The following is a 19308-nucleotide window of genomic DNA, read 5'->3' as shown; positions in this document are numbered from 1 at the left end:
TCCTTGGTAGGTTGCCCTGGAGCAATTAGCCACCAGCCCACTCTTGCTGCAACTTCTCTTCAACCTAGAGGAGGCGTAGGAATGTGGAAAATGCAGACATTCTTACTTGTGCCCAACTCCCCAAGCCATCTCTGCCTGTCAGCCCAAGGCTTTCTGCTCTAAAAAGCTCAGCTCCCAACCTCAAACAGGAAGGCTCAGAGAGGCACCTAGGTCACCCATCTGACTTCGATAAGTGCACCTTTGCAGAGACTGTCTCTAAGTAGCTCTGTCTTCCTGATCCTTACCTTGTCCGTGGGTTCCCTGACATGCAGTCAGGGTATTGTAAGGAGGGCAAGATGTATATAAGGCTCAGGCCTTCCCCAGACCCCCAGTAAACACACAATCTAGTAACTGCTTGCTTTGCAAACACAGCTTAAGTTCCATAAACCCTGAACCCTTGCTGCTGGAGGATCTTTTCAACACTGATCCCCCCGGGGAGACATCAGAGGGTCAAAGCCAGGAAGATTTGGTTGCAGCCAACAGCATCCCCTGAGCCAAGCCTGGAGCCCGAATAGACTGTGATCCTTTATTAGATGTGATCTCTGGGGCAGCAGAACTTGCCGCATTTGTCCTCTTCGGGCCTGACCGCCAAGCCAGCTGATCCGTCAAGGTTAAAGTCTCTCCAGTCCTGGGGATTGGCTCTCTCCCGGTGCAGAGATGCCCAGGGTAGGGTGGGGGTGCCAGGCTAGCAAAGCAGCTGCCAGGCCGGAGGGAGGGGAGGGAGGGAGGTGAGTCCTCTGAGGTGCTGCTGTGCTGGAAACTGGGAGCAGGGAGAGAACTGGTGTGGCACCTCCCCTGGTCGCTCTCCTCTGCTGGGGATTAGTTGGGAGTTTTCTTCTGGCCTTGAAGGGAGCGGAACAGCTGCCTCAGCTGTTTTTTCCGATCATTGACGCAGCCTGGAAGGGAAGTGGAGTGTTGCCTGGGATGGGCTGTCCCAAGTGGAGGGGGATTTGGGGGGAGTGGAGGGGCCTGTGCTCCCACTACCTGCGGGAAGAGGGGACAGCAGGAGCCATGCAACCACGGATGGCCTATGGTTTGCATCCTGGCTCCCCTCCTGCCTGTCATGGCCCTTAGGCAGGTCATTTACCTCTTTGAGCATCCGCTTTCTCATCTGTAAACCAGGATACCTGCTTTATGTGGTGAATGTAAGGATCATCAAAAGAAGGTAATATTCACTGGGGGCTTACCTCAACCCAGGGGCTGCTTCAGGTCCAGAATGTGGACTGACTTGTTGAACTTTCACGGGAATAACGTGTACAAGAGAAAACTGAGGCTTGGAGAGGTTAAGTAGTTTACTCCAAATCACACAATAAGTAGCAGGACTGAGGGCTGAACCCAGGCTATCAAGCTCCAGAGGCCCAGCTCTTAACCACCACCCCACATTGCCTTACCTTCTGGCTTTGCTCTGAAAATGCACTTAAAGCTATCACAGTGCCTGGTACCTAATTGGTTAAATGTTAGTTTCTTCCCTTATCCAACCCCATGTGTCAGGCACTTTCATCTAAGAGATGGCTCTTCCCTGCAGGTGGCCCCTACTCTCATGAAAATGTGTCCCAGGCAGTCCTGACGTGACCTCCCCTCTCTGAGCACGTTCACAGTGTTCCCTCCCTTTTGCGCTCAGAGCTGATCCTTGAGGCGACTCCGTGGTCATTTGCTCTTGGGCCAGGCACACTGATGGCACTCACGAATGGTGGCTGACTGACTGAATCCCCACGGGGACAACTACTGACCTGGAGGTGTCTGCCATCTTCTCAGCACCCCAGAGCCCCATCCCTGCCTCCTAGGCACTCACCAGCCATCAAGGCTTCACTGAGCCGAGAGTCCACTAAATGCATCCCCAGGGTTTTCCAAAGTGAGTTCCGTGGAACCTTAGCTTTAACTATAATTGGCTCATTCATAATTCTCAAACCTTTGTGGCCAGTGCAAATCTCTTCTTGGAGTTCTAGACTCATCTCTGAGTTATCTGTTTATCTTTTCACCAGTTCTTAACACATCCCTAACTCATTTCATCAGTACTCTTCCACCCCCAGCCAGCTCCTCCTGTATTCAAAACCATCCACCCAGACGCTCAACTGGAGACTTGGGAAGCACTGGCTCTCAACCTAAGCTGTGCTTTAGACTTATCTGGGAGCTTTGAAAAATACTGACGTCCAAAGACACTTATCTCCAACAGGCGTCAGTATTTTTTAATTCTCTTGCATGATTCCGATGTTTAGCCAAGGTGGAGAACCACTGTTCTGAATCTTTGCTACTCAAACGGAGTCCAGGAACCAGCAGCATTGATATCTGAGGTGGACTGTTAACAAAGGCGGCTGCCATGATCCTCCCAGGCCTATATGCACCTCTCTGCAAAGGTGCCTCTCTGTGCCGCTCCTCCCGTCAAGAAGTGGAGTCTATCTCTTTGTCCCCTGAATCTGGGCTGGACTGGCTTTGGCTAATGGATTGTGGTGGAATGACATTGTGGGATTTCTGAGCCTAGGCCTCAAAAGGCTTCGCTACATCTTCTCTCGCCCTCTTGGAGCCCTGAGACTACCATCTGAAGAACCTGGGGCAGGGCTGCTGGAGGATGAGTGGCCACCTGGAAAGAGAGGCTGCTGACAGGCAGTCTCGAGCACCACACATGTGAATGAGGCTATCCTCGACCATCACGTCTCAGCAAATCTGCTAGGTGCCTGCAGCCCTGTGAGAGACCCCGGGCGACACCTGAAGAATCATAAGCGAATAAGATAGTTGTTTTAAGCTGTGAGGTTTTAGGAGGGTTTGTTACATAACAGTAGCTTGTTAGGTATGCAGACTCTTAGCCCCCTGCTCCAGACCTACTGAGTCATAACTGCATTTTTAACAAGATTCCCAGGTGATTGCACAACTTGAAAGCATTGTATAGTCATCCTCCAGCAACACCATGGGCAGGTACTAGGGGTCTGCTGTGGGAAAACCATTCACAAACCTTCTCTCCCTTGCTTTCCTGAAGGCAAACTACTTGACTTCCCAGGCTTCCTTGCGGCTGAGGTGCCATGTGACCCAGTTCTAGTGGGTGGGAAGTCGGCAGAGGTTGCTGGGAGGGCTTCCCTTTTGGAATATAGAGTCCAAGCTTGAAAGAAAGGCTTTGGCCCTTGGGCCTTCCTGTCTCTTCCTGCCTGAGACAAGGACACGGTGTCTGGAGTTGGAGCAGCTGTTTTGTAGCCATGAGGCAACAAGCGTGAGCATCAAGGCAACATGCTGAGAGTGGCAAAGCAGAAAGAGGAAAGAGCTGGGTCCTTGTGCAGCTGTTGTGTACGGCCTACCCCATGACTTCCTGTGGCTTAAGCTGTATAACTATTAGTTGGCCTGTTAGTGTTTGCAGCCGAACCCAATCCTAAATCATACCAAACTCTAAAGGATACTTAAAACTTCTTTTCATCAAAAAAGAGAAAAAAAAATGCCACAAACAAAATTTAAAAAGCAAAATGACAAACTCAGGAAAATGTTTACAGTAAGTTTGACAGAGGGATGATATCCTCAATATATTAATATCCAAGCCCTTTACAAATTTAGAAAAATGTAAGCCCATTGAAAAATAGAGTATGGACAGCTTACAAAAGAAGAAATGCAAATTTTAAGTCTGAAGCCCCACCCATAATCAATGAAATGCACAGAAAACAAGTCAATATTTTTACCTATGAAGTTGGCAAAGGTTTTTTGTTGTTTTAAATTCAGAACTGGCAAATTTGTGTAATATTTCTAAGAAAGCAATTTGACTGTAATAAGTCCATCCTTTTGGCCCAGTAATTCTATTCCTAGGAATCTGTCCTAATGAAACAGCCAGAGTTTCAGCTGAGCTTTATGTGAGAGGATGTTCTCACAGGATTATTTATAAAAGTGAAAAACTGGAATCATGCCAAATGCTCGATTATATGAAATTGATTTCATAAATTTGGGGATGTTTTACAGCCATATGGTAATCTTGGTTTTAATTGTGCTAAGGGACAAGCACTAGCAGCCAAGCATTCGGGTTTTGGAGTCACAGACAGATCGGGGTTCAGGTCCCTGCTCACCACGTACAACCAAGCCCATCAGCAAATGATGTAACATCTGGAGGCCATTTCCTCATCTGTAAAAGAATAAAAGCTGCCTAAAAATGAAATGAGATAACGTACGTAAAATAGTTAGTCTGGACCTGGCCATACAATGTTTCCAAAAGAGAGGCTCTTATTATTGAATGAGATGAAAAACGCTACATGGGAAATTAGACTCAGAGCTCCAGCCCAATGCCAATTTTGTAAAAGAAAAAGCATGAATATATGCATTTTTGAAAAACTGGGTGGAAATACACCAGATTGTTAAAGATGGTTACGTCTGGATGGTTTTTTTTTTAATTTTCTTCTTTAATTTTCAAATATTCTACAATGAGTATGAATAATTTTTATAGTCAGGGAAATTTTTCACTTTTGAAAAACCAAATTTAAAGTCAAGCCCCGAAGTCCTTGATTTCTCTTAACAACATATCATGCTTTTTGTGTGGGTGCCACTTAAGCCTTTTGAAATCCACCTCGTGACAGATTAATAATATCTCTCACTACGGCATATATTAAGACAGAAACTATTTAAACTCTGTTTTACAGATGAGGAACAGAGAGGTAAGTCCCTTGCCCAAGGTCACACAGCTGGTAAATTGTAGATCAAATTAAAACAGTCTAACCACTGTGGCAAGCTGCCTCTTAGACTACTTGGCACCTCCCATGACTCATCCCTGGTGCCCACTCCCCACCTGGCCCCACATACCAAGGTGCGTGTTGGTCACAAAGTTCCCCAGCCCCGACAGGTCATGAGCCCCATCTTCTCTGCTGACAGGGCCATCGTTCCACATGAGGTCGAAGCCTCCCACTCGCTTCTCCCTTCCCGTGAGTCTGGACAGGCAGGAGACAAAAAGGGTTAATGAAGGTGCACCTGGTAGGGCCTTAAGACTCAAGCCAGGTCCCTGACTGTTCCCTGCACCCGACTGGTGCCCACCCTGTCAGAGTATCTTCTTTTGTCCATCCATTCACTGGTCGTTTCCCAGGCGCCCACACAGGCCTCAGACGGGTCATCCCCCATTTGTCCCCAGGCTTCCACACTTGTCCCCAGTAACATGCACCTATTCGTACTTTCTGGTTTAAAGAAGTCTGCTGTTCTTCCCAGACCACAGACTCCATGAAGTCAGGGACTAGGCCTGTCACGTCCTTTATTGTGTCCCCAGTGTGTGGCACAAGGCCTAGCACATAGTAGGGGCTCAAATGTTTGTTGAATGAATAAGTGATGGTGGATATAGTGGGCACCTGAGGTTCTGCCTGCTCAGCATACATTTCACCATTTTTTAGCCTGTGGGTACCTGGGTTTTTCTTTGGAAAACCATGCCTCCCTCTCTCACTCTCATGGCTCAGGTGGGGTTAACCCCCCCCCCCGGGAGGTGGGCACAATACCTAGGTCAATCACAGTCACAGTGATTGGTTCCGGGATGGGCATGCGACTCGATCCCCACCAATGAGCAATGAGAGTCAGCCCTCAAACTTTTGCCAGAATAATTGGGGAAAAGTTAATACGGAGGAAAGAGATGAGAGAGAGGGAAGTGAGAACAGACAAACCAGCCAACACTGCCTGAGCCATTCCTGAAGTCAAACCCTGGATCTTTCTATTATATACACATCATTATATCAATAAATAGCCTCTTACTGAGCACTTTCTGTGAGTTATACACTTTATAATAAATTATCTTGGTAAATTAATCTAACAAACCTGAGAGGTAGATAGATATGAAATCTCCCATTTTACAGATGAGAAAACTGAGGCTCAGAGAGGTGAAGTGAGTGGTTCAGGGTCACACAGTCAGGAAATATTGAGGAAATCCTGCTGGACCAAATCTCAGAAAGCTGTAGTTGGCCTGCTCTGCTGGGACAGGGCTGAGTCCCTGGGCCAGGATCTGACCCTGTGTGGACATTGCAGTTTCTCCATCTGTAGAATGCTGGGGCGGGGTGGACAGAGCCATCTCTGAGGGCCTCTCAAGTCCCAAGGTTCTGAGTTCTCTATCCTCGGTGGGAACCCTGATGGTCAGGTACAGGGATGCATGAGCAAGGTTGCTCTCCCTCACCTGGCCTCCATGTCCACGATGTGCAGGGTGTCTTCCAGGAGGCAGGTCTTGAGCTCATAGTCCTCCTGGCTGCTGGCTGTCAGTGATGGGGATGCATTGACCTCCAGGAGCCACCTGCGGAGGGAAGGGAGTAGAGAATCTTAAGTGTACCTGGTCCCTGAGGCCCCTGGAATTTCACTGAGAGGCTAGATAGGGTGCCTGGGTCTCACCCTCAATTCAACCAGGGCTGCTCTCTCCACATTTCCATTTGAAGAAAGGGTTCAGGGGCTAAAACTTTCTTTTTTTAATTCAATTTATTTATTTATTTTTGGCTGCATTGGGTCTTCGTTGCTGCGCGCAGGCTTTCTCTAGTTGCAGCGAGCGGGAGCTACTCTTCATTGCGGTGCGCAGGCTTCTCATTGCGGTGGCCTCTCTTGTTGCAGAGCACAGGCTCTAGGTGCGCGGGTTTCAGTAGTTGTGGCACGCGGGCTCAGTAGTTGTGGCTCGCGGGCTCTAGAGCGCAGGCCCAGTAGTTGTGGCGCACGGGCTTAGCTGCTCCGCGGCATGTGGGATCTTCCCGTACCAGGGCTCAAACCCGTGTCCCCTGCTTTGGCAGGCAGATTCTTAACCACTGCGCCACCAGGGAAGCACAAAACTTTTGAAAACAACTGTCGCAAACTTGGGCAGTTCCAACAGGGTCCAGGTGGTGACTTATAGGAAGCAAGTTGGTGGGGGTAAGAATGATTTTGCTGCCCTCATGCTTGTTATCGCTTTTCCTTCTTTCAAAAGAGCTGTGAGTACAAGAAAAACTCCTTTCCTAGTGAAACTTTGCCCATAAATGGCCTGACGCGTCAGGGGGTGGGGAGTAGCAGGGAGGGGTAGGGACTGTGGTGAGCCGGAAAGAGCATTCCATGTCTAAAGGGGTGGCTATGGAGGTTCTAGGAGAGCGTTGCCCTGTGAGAATGTGAACCCAGAATTGCAAGATCCTCTGACTTTCCCAGAAAAGCCAAAAAATCCAGGTTTTTGTGTAAACATCTTCCAGTTATTGGAGACTGTCAATGAAAATCAACCAAATGCAAAAACATCGGGAAGGCCAAACTCAAAGTGTCTGCAGGCCAGAAGCAGCTCAAGGGCCGCCAGCCTGCAACCGCTTGTTTTGTGCAACCCTGTCATTTTACAGACAGGAATCTGGGGCACAGAGAGGGCAGGGCTCACCCAGCAGGTCAGTGGGAGTCTAGGGCCCCCTTTCCACTATCTTCTGCCTCCTGCCAAGCTTGTTTCCCCTTTCAGTGTCCACTTTAATGCCCATAGCACATCTTGCATCCCCGGGGGCAAGGGAGAGAGACCCGCTGGTGCCCGGCCCCTGTTTCTCTTGAACTTGGGCCCGACTTAGGTCTTGCTCTAGGACTCCTACTCCTAGCTCAGAAAGCCCCTCAACAGCTATACAGTGACCCTGGGGAGGGGGTTGGGTCCAGGAACCTCAGTGCTGTGGGAGCAGCTCAGCCCAGGAACATGGACCCCGGGCCTGGCTCAGCCCTTGACTTACTGCATGACCTCAAGCTGCCTCAACAACCCCACTGGGCTTCTGTGCCCTGTTGTATCACGTAAGGGCCATCACTGTGTTCCCTGATAGTTCAGGTTTGTTCTACTCATCAGCTCAACCTCCTCGTGGGCACTGGGAGGGCACAAAATTCTTGGCAGGGATCGACATGGTAACAGTACTTCCTTACATGGCACTTTGCATCCTCAAAGCACCAGGGCTAACAGAGGGGAAGCTTCTTGCCTGATAGGAGGGGAGGATCGCTCACTCAGCAGATGCTCAGGAAAGGCCTCAGTGCCAGGCATGGGGCTCAGTACCTCACTTCTTCCTCATAACGATCTTACAGACAGAGTGACCGTTTTATTTTATTTTTAAATATTTTTTGGCCGCACCGCGTGGCATGCAGGATCTTAGCTCCCCGACCAGAGATCGAACCCGTGCCCCCTGCAGTGGAAGTGCAGAGTCTTAACCGCTGGACCGCCAGGGAAGTCCCACAGTGACCATTTTATAGACAGGCAAGCTGAGGCACAGAAAAAGAAAGTGTGCCCCACTGGGAAGTGGCAGAGCTGAGCTCAAACCCGGGCAGTCTGGGTGCAGAGTGTGTAAAACATCCCTCCAGGCTCTCCGGGCCGCGAGCCCATCCACTTACGGCTTGAGGTCCCGGTCTATGAGGATGTCATAGCCATACAGCTCGAAGCAGTGCTTGTCGCTGATGATCACCTTCTGCACGCTCTGCAGGCTTCTGATGAAGATGTTGTCCATGTCACTGAAGAGCGTCTCCACTGCCGTGGGCCCATGCTTGGATGCCAGATACTGCCGGAAGCGCTGCAGCATCCACTTGCAGCCCTGGGACCCCGCCGCCGGGTTGGGAGAGGGAGCCTCGGTCAACCCGGACCTGGCCCATCCAGACCATCATTTACCATCAGCACAGCCCCTAGGCTTGGACGAGAGGGGCCCAGCCCTGAGTCCTGTGATTAGGAGAGCCCCAAGTGTGTCCCTCCTTGAGGGGCGAAGATTCTACATGCCCAAGAGCCTGTGCCTCTCTTTCTAGAGCACAGCCTGCTATCCACGACCCCAGAAGTCCCTGACCAAATGCCCTGCACCAGTTTCCTCCCTGGGCCTGCCCTTATGCAGACAGACTGCCCTGACCATGTGTGCAGCCCAAGGCCCAGGGAGTCACCAACAGCTTGCTGTTGGTGTGTGTGTGTGTGTGTGTGTGTGTGTGTGTGTGTGTGTGTGTCTGTGTTTGAAGGAAGTCCCCTCAGGGTGATGGGGAGCTGGGGACCATCTCTTCCTGGGCTCTTCTGTTCTGGCTTTTAACTCTGAAAAGTCTGAGTGTTCTAAATATGAACCTGGCCTTGCAGGTTATTAGATAGATAGATAGATGATAGGAGTATATCTGTCAAGGTAGGAGGATACAACACATTTTTTTAAACAGTGTGTTCGTTTGATTTGTAACTTTTAAATATTTAGACACATGATGTGTGGGCCTCCATTTGTACTCTTGCCCTGGGCCCTGCAAACGGGAAGGTGATCTGAACTCTCCTGGGCTCCTTGGCATCCCTCCTCCTCCTCCCAGCCCAGTCCCAGAGGCCATACCTGGAGGGCAGAAGCCCAGGTTCCTCACCTTCTTTGGGTGGTAGTCGGGAGACGTCTTTTGCACGGCGACATTGGTGAGGTGAACATCTGCCAGAGATTAGTGGTCAAGGGCCAGTGCGGACAAGAAGGCGCCGAGCCCTATGCCATGTAGCCCCCAGGGACCGAACTGAGACCCTTGCTTGGGAAGTGATGGGGGAAGGCCACCAAACAGCCCAGAGGTCACGTGCGGGGGCTTTGGAGTCAGATGGGCTCGCACCCCTGAGCAAGTTCCTTAACCTCTCTGAGCCTGTTTCCCCACCTATTAAATGGGGGCGTGTAGTAGTATATTGACCTCACAGGGTATCTGAAAAATCAGATAAGATGCTGTGTAGAAGCACCTCTTACAGTGCCTGGCGTGGCTGATATTAGATTAGGATTGTTCCACTCAAGAGGAGAGAACACTTTCTAACATGTAGAAAGACCAAGCACAGAACAGCCATCTCAGGACATTCTGAGCTCTCTGTCACTAGAGGGGCTCAGGCTGGGTGGCCACTTTGCAGGAATATCAGAGGAGTGACCCAGCATTGGGATGGGGTCAAGTTGGCCGCCTTTGAAGTCCCAGCCCTGAGAGTCTGCCTTTCGGTATCATTACCATCGTCACCACCAGTAACATCGGCAACACTTTGAAGCTTACAGAGCATGTTCACACACTTCAGCTCATGTATTCCCCAAATCATTCCCATCTCACAGAAGACAGCTTCGAGGCTCAGAGAGGATGACAGCCACTCAGAATACCCCTTCTCAACATCCTCCTCCACATAGCTAAGTAAGATGGATCCCCAAAACCTTGTGTAGTGACAAGACATAACTTTCACTTGGACTTGTTGGTGAGACAAGCTGAGACCTTTTGCTGCAGTGCTTGCACCTGGATACACAGAAACTATAAGGGACTAAAAATAACTGCATGCATGCGCAGTTGGGGCAAGTTATGGACAACAAGACACAAAGAGACCAAAAAGCCCAACTGCCACTTCTGAAGAGCCAGGAGCAAAAGCAGAGGGTCGGGAGCAAAAGCAGGGTATTGCACATGCCCCCTACACACCACCACCACCAAAGCGTTGGGCAAACCACCTAAGCCACCCTTCTGGCCCGACCCCTGGACACATCCCTACCCTCATCCCATATAAGGAACCAGCTCCCCCCACCTTGGTGAGTAAGGGAACTTGTTACTTGTTCTTGCCCCCCACTGCTGCAGCAGGGGCCCCAATAAAGCCTTGGCTGAATTTCTTCTCTGGCCTCTGATCAATTTCTATTGATTGAGGAGGCCAAGAACCCTGGTTGGTAACATTGGGACATTTCACAGATGCAGAGGTAGAGGCTCTAGGTCACTGACCCAAGTCTAATTCCCCTAACACGTATGTTTCTCCATATTTGTGGCATATTGGACAGGGCTTCAGCCTCTCCAGAGAAGGTGGGTATTCTCTGTAGCACCATTTTCCTAGAATGTCTTCTTTAGGGCTTTTCAAAGACCTTTTTTTTCCACATTTGTCTGAGAGATTTTCTGCCTTAATTTCAAAAGAATAAGCACATAACAAACCACTAAAAGGAAGAGAGCCCTTACATTTTTGGTCAATTGATTTTCGAAAAGGGTGCCAAGACAACTAAGTGGTGGGAAGCAAAGTATTTCCAACAAATGGGGTGGGGATGCCTGAATATCCATGTGTGAAAGAATAAAGTTAGACCCCTTTCTCATACCATAGACAAAAATTAACTCCAAATGGACCACAGACCTACATATAAGAGCAAACACTATAAAGCTCTTAGAATAACATTTAGGAATAAGTCATTGCAACCTTGGGTTAGGCAGAGCTTCTTAGCTGTGACAACAAAAATACAGGTGAAATACACGCAGAAAAAACTTTTGACAAAATTCAACATTGATTTATGATTAAAAAATTCTCCAGAAAGTGGGCATAGAGGGAACCTACTTCAACATAATAAAAGCCATATATGACAAACCCACAGCCAACATCATTCTCAATGGTGAAAAACTGAAAGCATTTCCTCTAAGATCAGGAACAAGACTCTCACCACTATTATTCAACATCATTTTGGAAGTTTTAGCCACAGCAATCAGAGAAGAAAAAGAAATAAAAGGAATCCAAATTGGAAAAGAAGAAGTAAAACTGTCACTGTTTGCAGATGATATGATACTATACATAGAGAATCCTAAAAATGCTACCAGAAAACTACTAGAGCTAATCAATGAATTTGGTAAAGTAGCAGGATACAAAACTAATGCATAGAAATCTCTTGCATTCCTATACACTAAAAATGAAAAATCAGAAAGAGAAATTAAGGAAATACTCCCATTTACCATTGCAACAAAAAGAATAAAATACCTAAGAATAAACCTACCTAAGGAGGCAAAAGACCTGAATGCAGAAAACTATAAGATACTGATGAAAGGAATGAAAGATGATACAAATAGATAGAGAGATATACCATGTTCTTGGATTGGAAGAATCAACATTGTGAAAATGACTATACTACCCAAAGCAATCCCTATCAAATTACCAATGGCATTTTTCACGGAACTAGAACAAGAAATTTTACAATCTGTATGGAAACACAAAAGACCATGAATAGCCAAAACAATCTTGAGAACGAAAAACGGAGCTGGAGGAATCAGGCTCCCTGACTTCAGACTATACTACAAAGCTACAGTAATCAAGACAATATGGTACTGGCACAAAAACAGAAATATAGATCAATGGAAGAGGATAGAAAGCCCAGAGATAAACGCATGCACCTATGGTCACCTTATCTTTGACAAGGAGGCAAGAATATACAATGGAGAAAAGACAGCCTCTTCAGTAAGTGGTGCTGGGAAAACTGGACAGTTACATGTAAAAGAATGAAATTAGAACACTTCCTAACACCATACAAAAAAATAAATTGAAAATGGATTAAACTTACCTAAATGTAAGGCCAGACACTACAAAACTCTTAGAGGAAAACATAGGCAGAACACTCTATGACATAAATCACAGCAAGATCCTTTTTGACCCACCTCCTAGAGTAATGGAAATAAAAACAAAAATAGGGCTTCCCTGGTGGCGCAGTGGTTGAGAGTCTGCCTGCCGATGCAGGGGACACGGGTTCGTGCCCCGGTCTGGGAAGATCCCACATGCTGCGGAGCGGCTGGGCCCGTGAGCCATGGCTGCTGAGCCTGCACGTCTGGAGCCTGTGCTCCGCAAAGGGAGAGGCCACAACAGTGAGAGGCCCGTGTACCACAAAAACCAAAATAAACAAATGAGACCTAATGACACTTAAAAGCTTTTGCACAGCAAAGGAAACCATAAACAAGACAGAAAGACAACCCTCAGAATGGGAGAAAATATTTGCAACCGAAGCAACTGACAAAGGATTAATCTCCAAAATATACAAGCAGCTCATGCAGCTCAATATCAAAAAAACAAACAACCCAATCCAAAAATGGGCAGAAGACCTAAATAGACATTTCGCCAAAGAAGACATACAGATGGCCAACAAACACATGAAAAGATCCTCAACATCACTAATCATTAGAGAAATGCAAATCAAAACCACGATGAGGCATCACCTCACACCAGTTAGAATGGCCATCATCAAAAAATCTACAAACAATAAATGCTGGAGAGGGTGTAGGGAACCCTCCTGCACTGTTGATGGGAATGTAAACTGATACAGCCACTATGAAGAACAGTATGGAGGTTCCTTAAAAAACTAGAAACAGAACTGCCATATGACCCAGCAATCCTACTACTGGGCATATACCCTGAGAAAAACCATAAGTCAAAAAGATACATGTACCACAATATTCAGTGCAGCACTATTTATACAATAGCTGGGACATGGAAGCAACCTAAGTGTCCATCGACAGATGAATGGTTAAAGAAGACGTGGCACATATATACAAGGGAATATTACTCAGCCATAAAAAGGAACGAGATTGAGTTATTTGTAATGAGGTGGATGGACCTAGAGTCTGTCATAGAGTGAAGTAAGTCAGAAAGAGAAAAACGAATACCGTATGCTAATGCACATATATGGAATCTAAAAAATACGGTACTGATGAACCTAGTGGCAGTGCAGGAATAAAGATGCAGATGTAGAGAATGGACTTGAGGACACGGGGGGAGAAGGGGAAGCTGGGATGAAGTGAGCCAGTAACATTGACAAATATACACTACTAAATGCAAAATGGATGGCTAGTGGGAAGCTGCTCCATAGCACAGGGAGATCAGCTCGGTGCTTTGTGACAACCTAGAGGGGTGGGGTAGGGAGGGTGGGAGGGAGGCTCAAGAGGGAGGGGATATGGGGATATAAGTATACATATAGCTGATTCACTTTGTTGTACAGCAGAAACTAACACAGCATTGTAAAGCAATTATACTCCAATAAAGATGTAAAAAAAATTATATTAAGATTAAAAAAAAGCACAGGTGGCAATAAAAAAGTAGATAAATTGGACTTCATCAAAATTAGAAACTTTTGTGTTTCAAAGGACTTTATGAAGAAAATGAAAAGGCAGTGCGCAGAGGATTTTTAGGGCAGTGAAATCACTCTGTATGATACAATATGATGGATACATATCATTATACGTTTGTCCAAACCCATAGAATGTACAACCTTAATGTAAACTATGGACTTTGGATGATTATGATGTGTCAACATAGGTTCATCAATTGTAGCAAATGTACCACTCTGGTGACTGGTGTTGATAGTGGGGGAGGCTATGCACACATGGGGGAAGGGGGTATATGGGAAATCTCTGTACCCTCCTCTCAATTTTGCTATGAACCTAAAACTGCTCTAAAACATAGCCCTTAAAAAAAAAAGGACAACCAGGGACTTCCCTGGCAGCCCAGTGGTTAAGAATCTGCCTTCCAATGCAGGTGATGCAGTTTCGATTCCTGGTTGGGCAACTAAGCCTGCACGTCACAACTAGAGAGAAGCCTGCACACTGCAACAAAAAGCCCGCGCTGCAACAAAAAGATTCTGTGTGCCTGCAACCAAGACCCGACCCAAAAATAAATAAATAAATAAACATTTAAAAAAGAGAAAACAAACATTGGAACAATATATATTAAAAAATATAAAGGACAACCCACAGAATGGAAGAAAATATTTGTAAATCGTGTATCTGATAAGGGAACAGTATTAAAAATACATTTAGAAACTTACAGCTCAACAATAAAAAAGACAACCTAATGAGAAAATGGGCAAAGACTTTGAGTAGAAATTTCTCCAAAGATTTACAAATGGCCAGGAAGCACACAAAAAGATGCTTAACATCATTAGTCATCAAGGAAATGCAAATCAAAACCACTTCACATCCACTAGTGTGGCTATAATAAAAAAGGACAGATAATAACAAATGTTGGCAAGGATGTGGAGCAACTGGAAATCTCCTACCATGCTGGTGGGAATGTAAAATGGTGCAGTGCTTTGGAAAATAGTTTAGTGGTTCTTCAAAAGGTTAAACATAAAATTACCATGTGACCAGCAACTCCACTCCTAGTATATACCCAAGAGAAATAAAAACATATGTCCACACAAAAACTTGTACACAAATGTCCATAGCAGCATTATTAATAATAGCTCAAAAGTAGAAACAACCCAAATGTCCATCAACTAATGAATGGGTAAATAAAATGTGCTATATCTATACAATGGAACATTGCTTAGCAATAAAAAAGGAATGAAGTACTGATACAGGTTATGACATGGGTGAACTTTGAAAACATTATACTTAATAAAAGAAGATACAAAAGACCACATATTATATGAATCCATTTATATGAAATGTCCAGAATAAGCAACATATAGAGTAAAAAGTGGTTGCATAGGGCTGGGAAGTGGGGTCGGAAGGAAATGGGAAACGACAGCTGATGAATATGGAGTTTCTTTTGGGGGATTGTGAAAATGTTCTAAAACTGAATGTGGTGATGGTTGTGTGAAGATGATAAGAACCCAATGAGTTGGGACTTTACTGGTGGCGCAGTGGTTAAGAATCCGCCTGCCAATGCAGGGGACACGTGTTTGAGCCCTGGTCCAGAGGATCCCACATTCCGCAGGGCAAGCCATGTGCTACAACTACTAAGCCTATGCTCTAGAGCCCAGGAACCACACTACTGAGCCCATGTGCCACAACTACTGAAGCCCACGCACCTAGAGCCCATGCTCTGAAACAAGAGAAGCCACCAAAATGAGAAGTCTGCACACCGCAACGACCCCACTCGCCACAACTAGAGAAAGCCCGTGTGCAGCAACGAAGATCCGACACAACCATAAATAAATAAATAAATAAATTAATTTTTTTAAAAAAAGAACCATTGAGTTGTATGATTTAACTGAGTGAACTGTGTAGTATGTGAATATATCACAATACAATTGTTATTTAAAAAAATGGAAAAAGAGGATGTTCAGGCAAAGTGAGTTACTGGCTTTAAGAGGGGAAATTGCTCCCTTGTGATGGAGGAAACACTCACATTTCTCCGCACACTGCTCCTGCCTGCGGGGAGGAGAAGTCAGGGACTTCCCTAGTTTCCAGGGAGAAGCAGAGGCTAAAGGAGGAGAGTGGGTGACTGGTCAGCTGACCTCAGAGCCTCCCCTCTCCACAGATGGACCTGAAACCAGGTTCCAATGGACCAACAAGCTAAGTGGCAAAAAGTAAGCAAACAAACGGTCCAATTCATAGAGAAGTGGAACTGATTAGCTGTGAGAAGATCTTCAGGGGGAAAAGGATTTTCTTATCTTAGAAATGACAATAGAAATCACAGAGGAAATCAGTGGATATAGTCAACTATGTGAAAAGGAAATTAATCAGATGTCAAGGCAAAAATGAAAGGCAAACATGACTAGAGAAAAGATTTGTAACAAATATGACAGGCTAATGTTTTGTCACGTGAAAATCACGCATAAATTGTTAACAGTAAAATTGTATGACCCTAATAGAGAAATAGATAAAGGATATGAAAACATAAAAGAAAAAATATAACTGGTAAAAGACCATCTGGGAAAGTGCCCAAAGTTTCTAGTAATAAAAGATACACAATTTTAAAGGGATGTAAATGGGGGAAAAATGCAAATTGGAAGAGATGTAAATTCTAAGGCAAAAAATCTGCTTCCCCATCAAGTCAGTTACATTTTTTTTTAACCTTTTTATTGGGAAAAAATTTAAAACCCACAGAATACTTGCAAGAACAGTACAATGAATTCCCATATATGCTTCACCTATATATGCCAATTGTTTTGGAAATGTGTTTTTTTTTAAATAAATTTATTTATTTTTGGCTGTGTGACGTCTTCGTTGCTGCGCACGGGCTTTCTCTAGTTGTGGCGAATGGGGGCTGCTCTTCATTGCAGTGCGCGGGCTTATTGTGGTGGCTTCTTTTGTTGTGGAGCACAGGCTCTAGGCACGCGGGCTTAAGTAGTTGCAGTGCACGGGCTTAGTTGCTCTGCAGCACGTGGAATCTTTCAGGACCAGGGCTTGAACCCGTGTCACCTGCACTGGCAGGCAGATTCTTAACCACTGCGCCCCAGGGAAGCCCTGGAAATGTGTTTTTTAATTGATCGTCCCCAGTACTGGGGAGCTGGAATGAAATGTCAGTGGGAGGGTAAAAATATGAGGAAATCTTCTGGAAAACAATCTGGCCGATGCCCTTGACCCAGTATTTATACCCCTGTGGCATCATACAAAGGAAAAAATTTTAATATAGTAAAAGATTTATGAAAAAAATATGTTTCTTTGCAGCATTGTTTGTCATAACAGGAAGAAATTGACTACTTCTCAAATGCCTGCAGCAAGTAGGATTAGTAAACCAGTAAATCTATTCAGTGGAATACTTTGTAACGAATAAAAAATGTCTATAAGGAAAATACTTAAATAATGTTCAGTGAAAAAAAGGTTATACTTATACAGTGTGATGACTCATATATAAAAGGCCAAACTACAACAAAAAACCTGGGAGGAAAGACATCAAAAAGGTAAATAGTTATTTCTAGAAAGTGTGACTAGAAAAGATTTCTTTTCCTCCCTCCCCCCTTTTTGTACATTTCTGTATTTTCTGATTTGTCTTTAAAGAGCTATACTTTTATTATGAAGGCTATATCCTTTAAATGTTTTATTCTCTTTACTATTAAAGTAATTCATAGCAGTTATAAAGAAAAGTTCATAATATAGAGAAATGTGCAAAGTTGACAGTAAACGTTTCCTGACCTGATTCTAATCCTCTGAATTTTTCAAAGTTAATAGATTCATGAGTATCCTTTCATACTTTCTTCTAAACAGAAACGTACTTCCCTAAAAGCAAAAATGGGATTGTAAACGCACCCCAGTTCTACACCGCACATGTTTCCACCTCATGGTCTGTGACAGATACGTTGGGTTTTTGTTTGTTTGTTTTTCTTGGCAGAGCTTTGCAGCTTGTGGGATCTTAGTGTTCCCAAACAGGGATGGAACCCGGGCCCTCAGCAGTGAAAGCGCAGAATCCTAACCACTGGACCGCTAGGGAATTCCTGTAGGTACTTTTCCATGACATTTCAATCACCTCATTGTATTCAACAGCTACACAGGATCCTGGAAATGCTTTATCATTCATTTCACCGTCCCTCTAGGGTGGGTTAAGCTGTTTCTGCTTGTTTACTACTACAGTGTTGAGGTGAATATTTTTATATTTTGGGTGTGTGTATATGCATATATGTATTTGAATAATTGTGTGTAAACTATATATGTTATATATATTTATTTAAAGTCAGGTTAATAATATTATATATTATTATTTTGTGATCCCAAGTTGCTTTATTATTTTAAAAGTTGCTGTGTTTCTAAAGCAAATATGGCAAAATATTAATAGCTGCTAAATCTGGATGGTAGATGCATAGATTTCTGTTACAGCCTTTCCGGCAGTTTTCATAGAATTTAAATATTTCAGTATTTAAAAATTAAGAACAATTAAAAGAAGGGATGGAAAATTACGTGTATTCACTCACTGTGAACACAGCAAAGGCTCATTAAACAGAAACTAGCCCTGGGAGAGGCCTCAGTTTAATAAGGCCCCGTGATGCCTGGAGATGAGCAAACACTTTTAAATGGGGGTCGGGAGACCACTAACGTGTACTGAGTAGTCATTCTGGGTTAGGCGTTGTCTAAGTGCTTTACATGTATCATTTAACTTTAATAAGAAATGAGGTGGCAAAAAATGAAAGTAAAATAAATTTGATGAGTTGCATATGGTAAAGGCTTGTTAGAATCACAAAATAAAACAAACATACTGGAAAGGCTGAAGTTGGCTAAATAGAAAGAAACAAATTGTAGAAAATTCTCAGGAAGGCCTAAGCCCTTCTATCATGTAGGGAATGTATTATCTTGGACAGACACTTAATTGAATAATGAAATTAAGGCACAGTGATGTGAATTGACTAAAAGCATCAGCTGGATTGCCCAAGCCAGAAGCTTGGCAACATCACTTGTCATTTCCACCTCTCCCATATGCAGGTAATCTAGTCATGCTGATTTATCTCCTAAATATCTCTGATCATCTACCCCTTTTCCTCTGATGCTCATGTCTGAAAATCTTAAAAACAATCTTTGATGTTTATATTTGAACCAGATAATACATTCACATAGTTCAAAAGTCAAAAGGTATAAAAATGTATATAAGGAGTATCTCCTTCCCACCCCAGTCTCCACCTGCCCATTTCTCCTCCCAAAGGCAAATTCTGTTTCCTGTTTCTTCTACATCCTTCCAGAGATATCTAGGCACAGATAAAAACATATACAGAGATATACTTTTTTTTTTTTTTTTTTGTGGTACGTGGGCCTCTCACTGTTGTGGCCTCTCCCATTGCGGAGCACAGGCTCCGGACGTGCAGGCTCAGTGGCCATGGCTCACGGGCCCAGCCGTTCCGCGGCATGTGGGATCTTCCTAGACCGGGGCACGAACCCGTGTCCCCTGCATTGGCAGGCGGACTCTCAACCACTGCGCTACCAGGGAAGCCCCCCATTCCTTTTTAACAGCTG

General features: G+C 45.0%; 1 protein-coding gene across 1 annotated transcript in view; it reads right to left on the bottom strand.

Moving 5' to 3' along the window:
- Positions 1-858: 858 nt before the first annotated feature.
- Positions 859-19308, bottom strand: part of TTLL9 (tubulin tyrosine ligase like 9) — a gene marked incomplete at its 3' end in the record, with an annotated part of 43733 nt that continues 25283 nt past the window's right edge. The window contains exons 8-12 of the mRNA XM_082857823.1: positions 9289-9347; positions 8311-8507; positions 6143-6256; positions 4801-4925; positions 859-935 (exon numbers count right to left, since the gene is read on the bottom strand). Coding sequence (XP_082713949.1) covers positions 859-935; positions 4801-4925; positions 6143-6256; positions 8311-8507; positions 9289-9347 — 572 coding nt within the window. The remainder of the gene's footprint in view (positions 936-4800; positions 4926-6142; positions 6257-8310; positions 8508-9288; positions 9348-19308) is intronic.

Source organism: Leucopleurus acutus (assembly GCF_964270905.1).
Source record: "Leucopleurus acutus genome assembly, chromosome: 16".
NCBI lineage: Eukaryota > Metazoa > Chordata > Mammalia > Artiodactyla > Delphinidae > Leucopleurus > Leucopleurus acutus.
The sequence above is the reverse complement of the archived record's forward strand: the minus strand, read 5'-3'. Positions and strand labels throughout refer to the sequence as shown.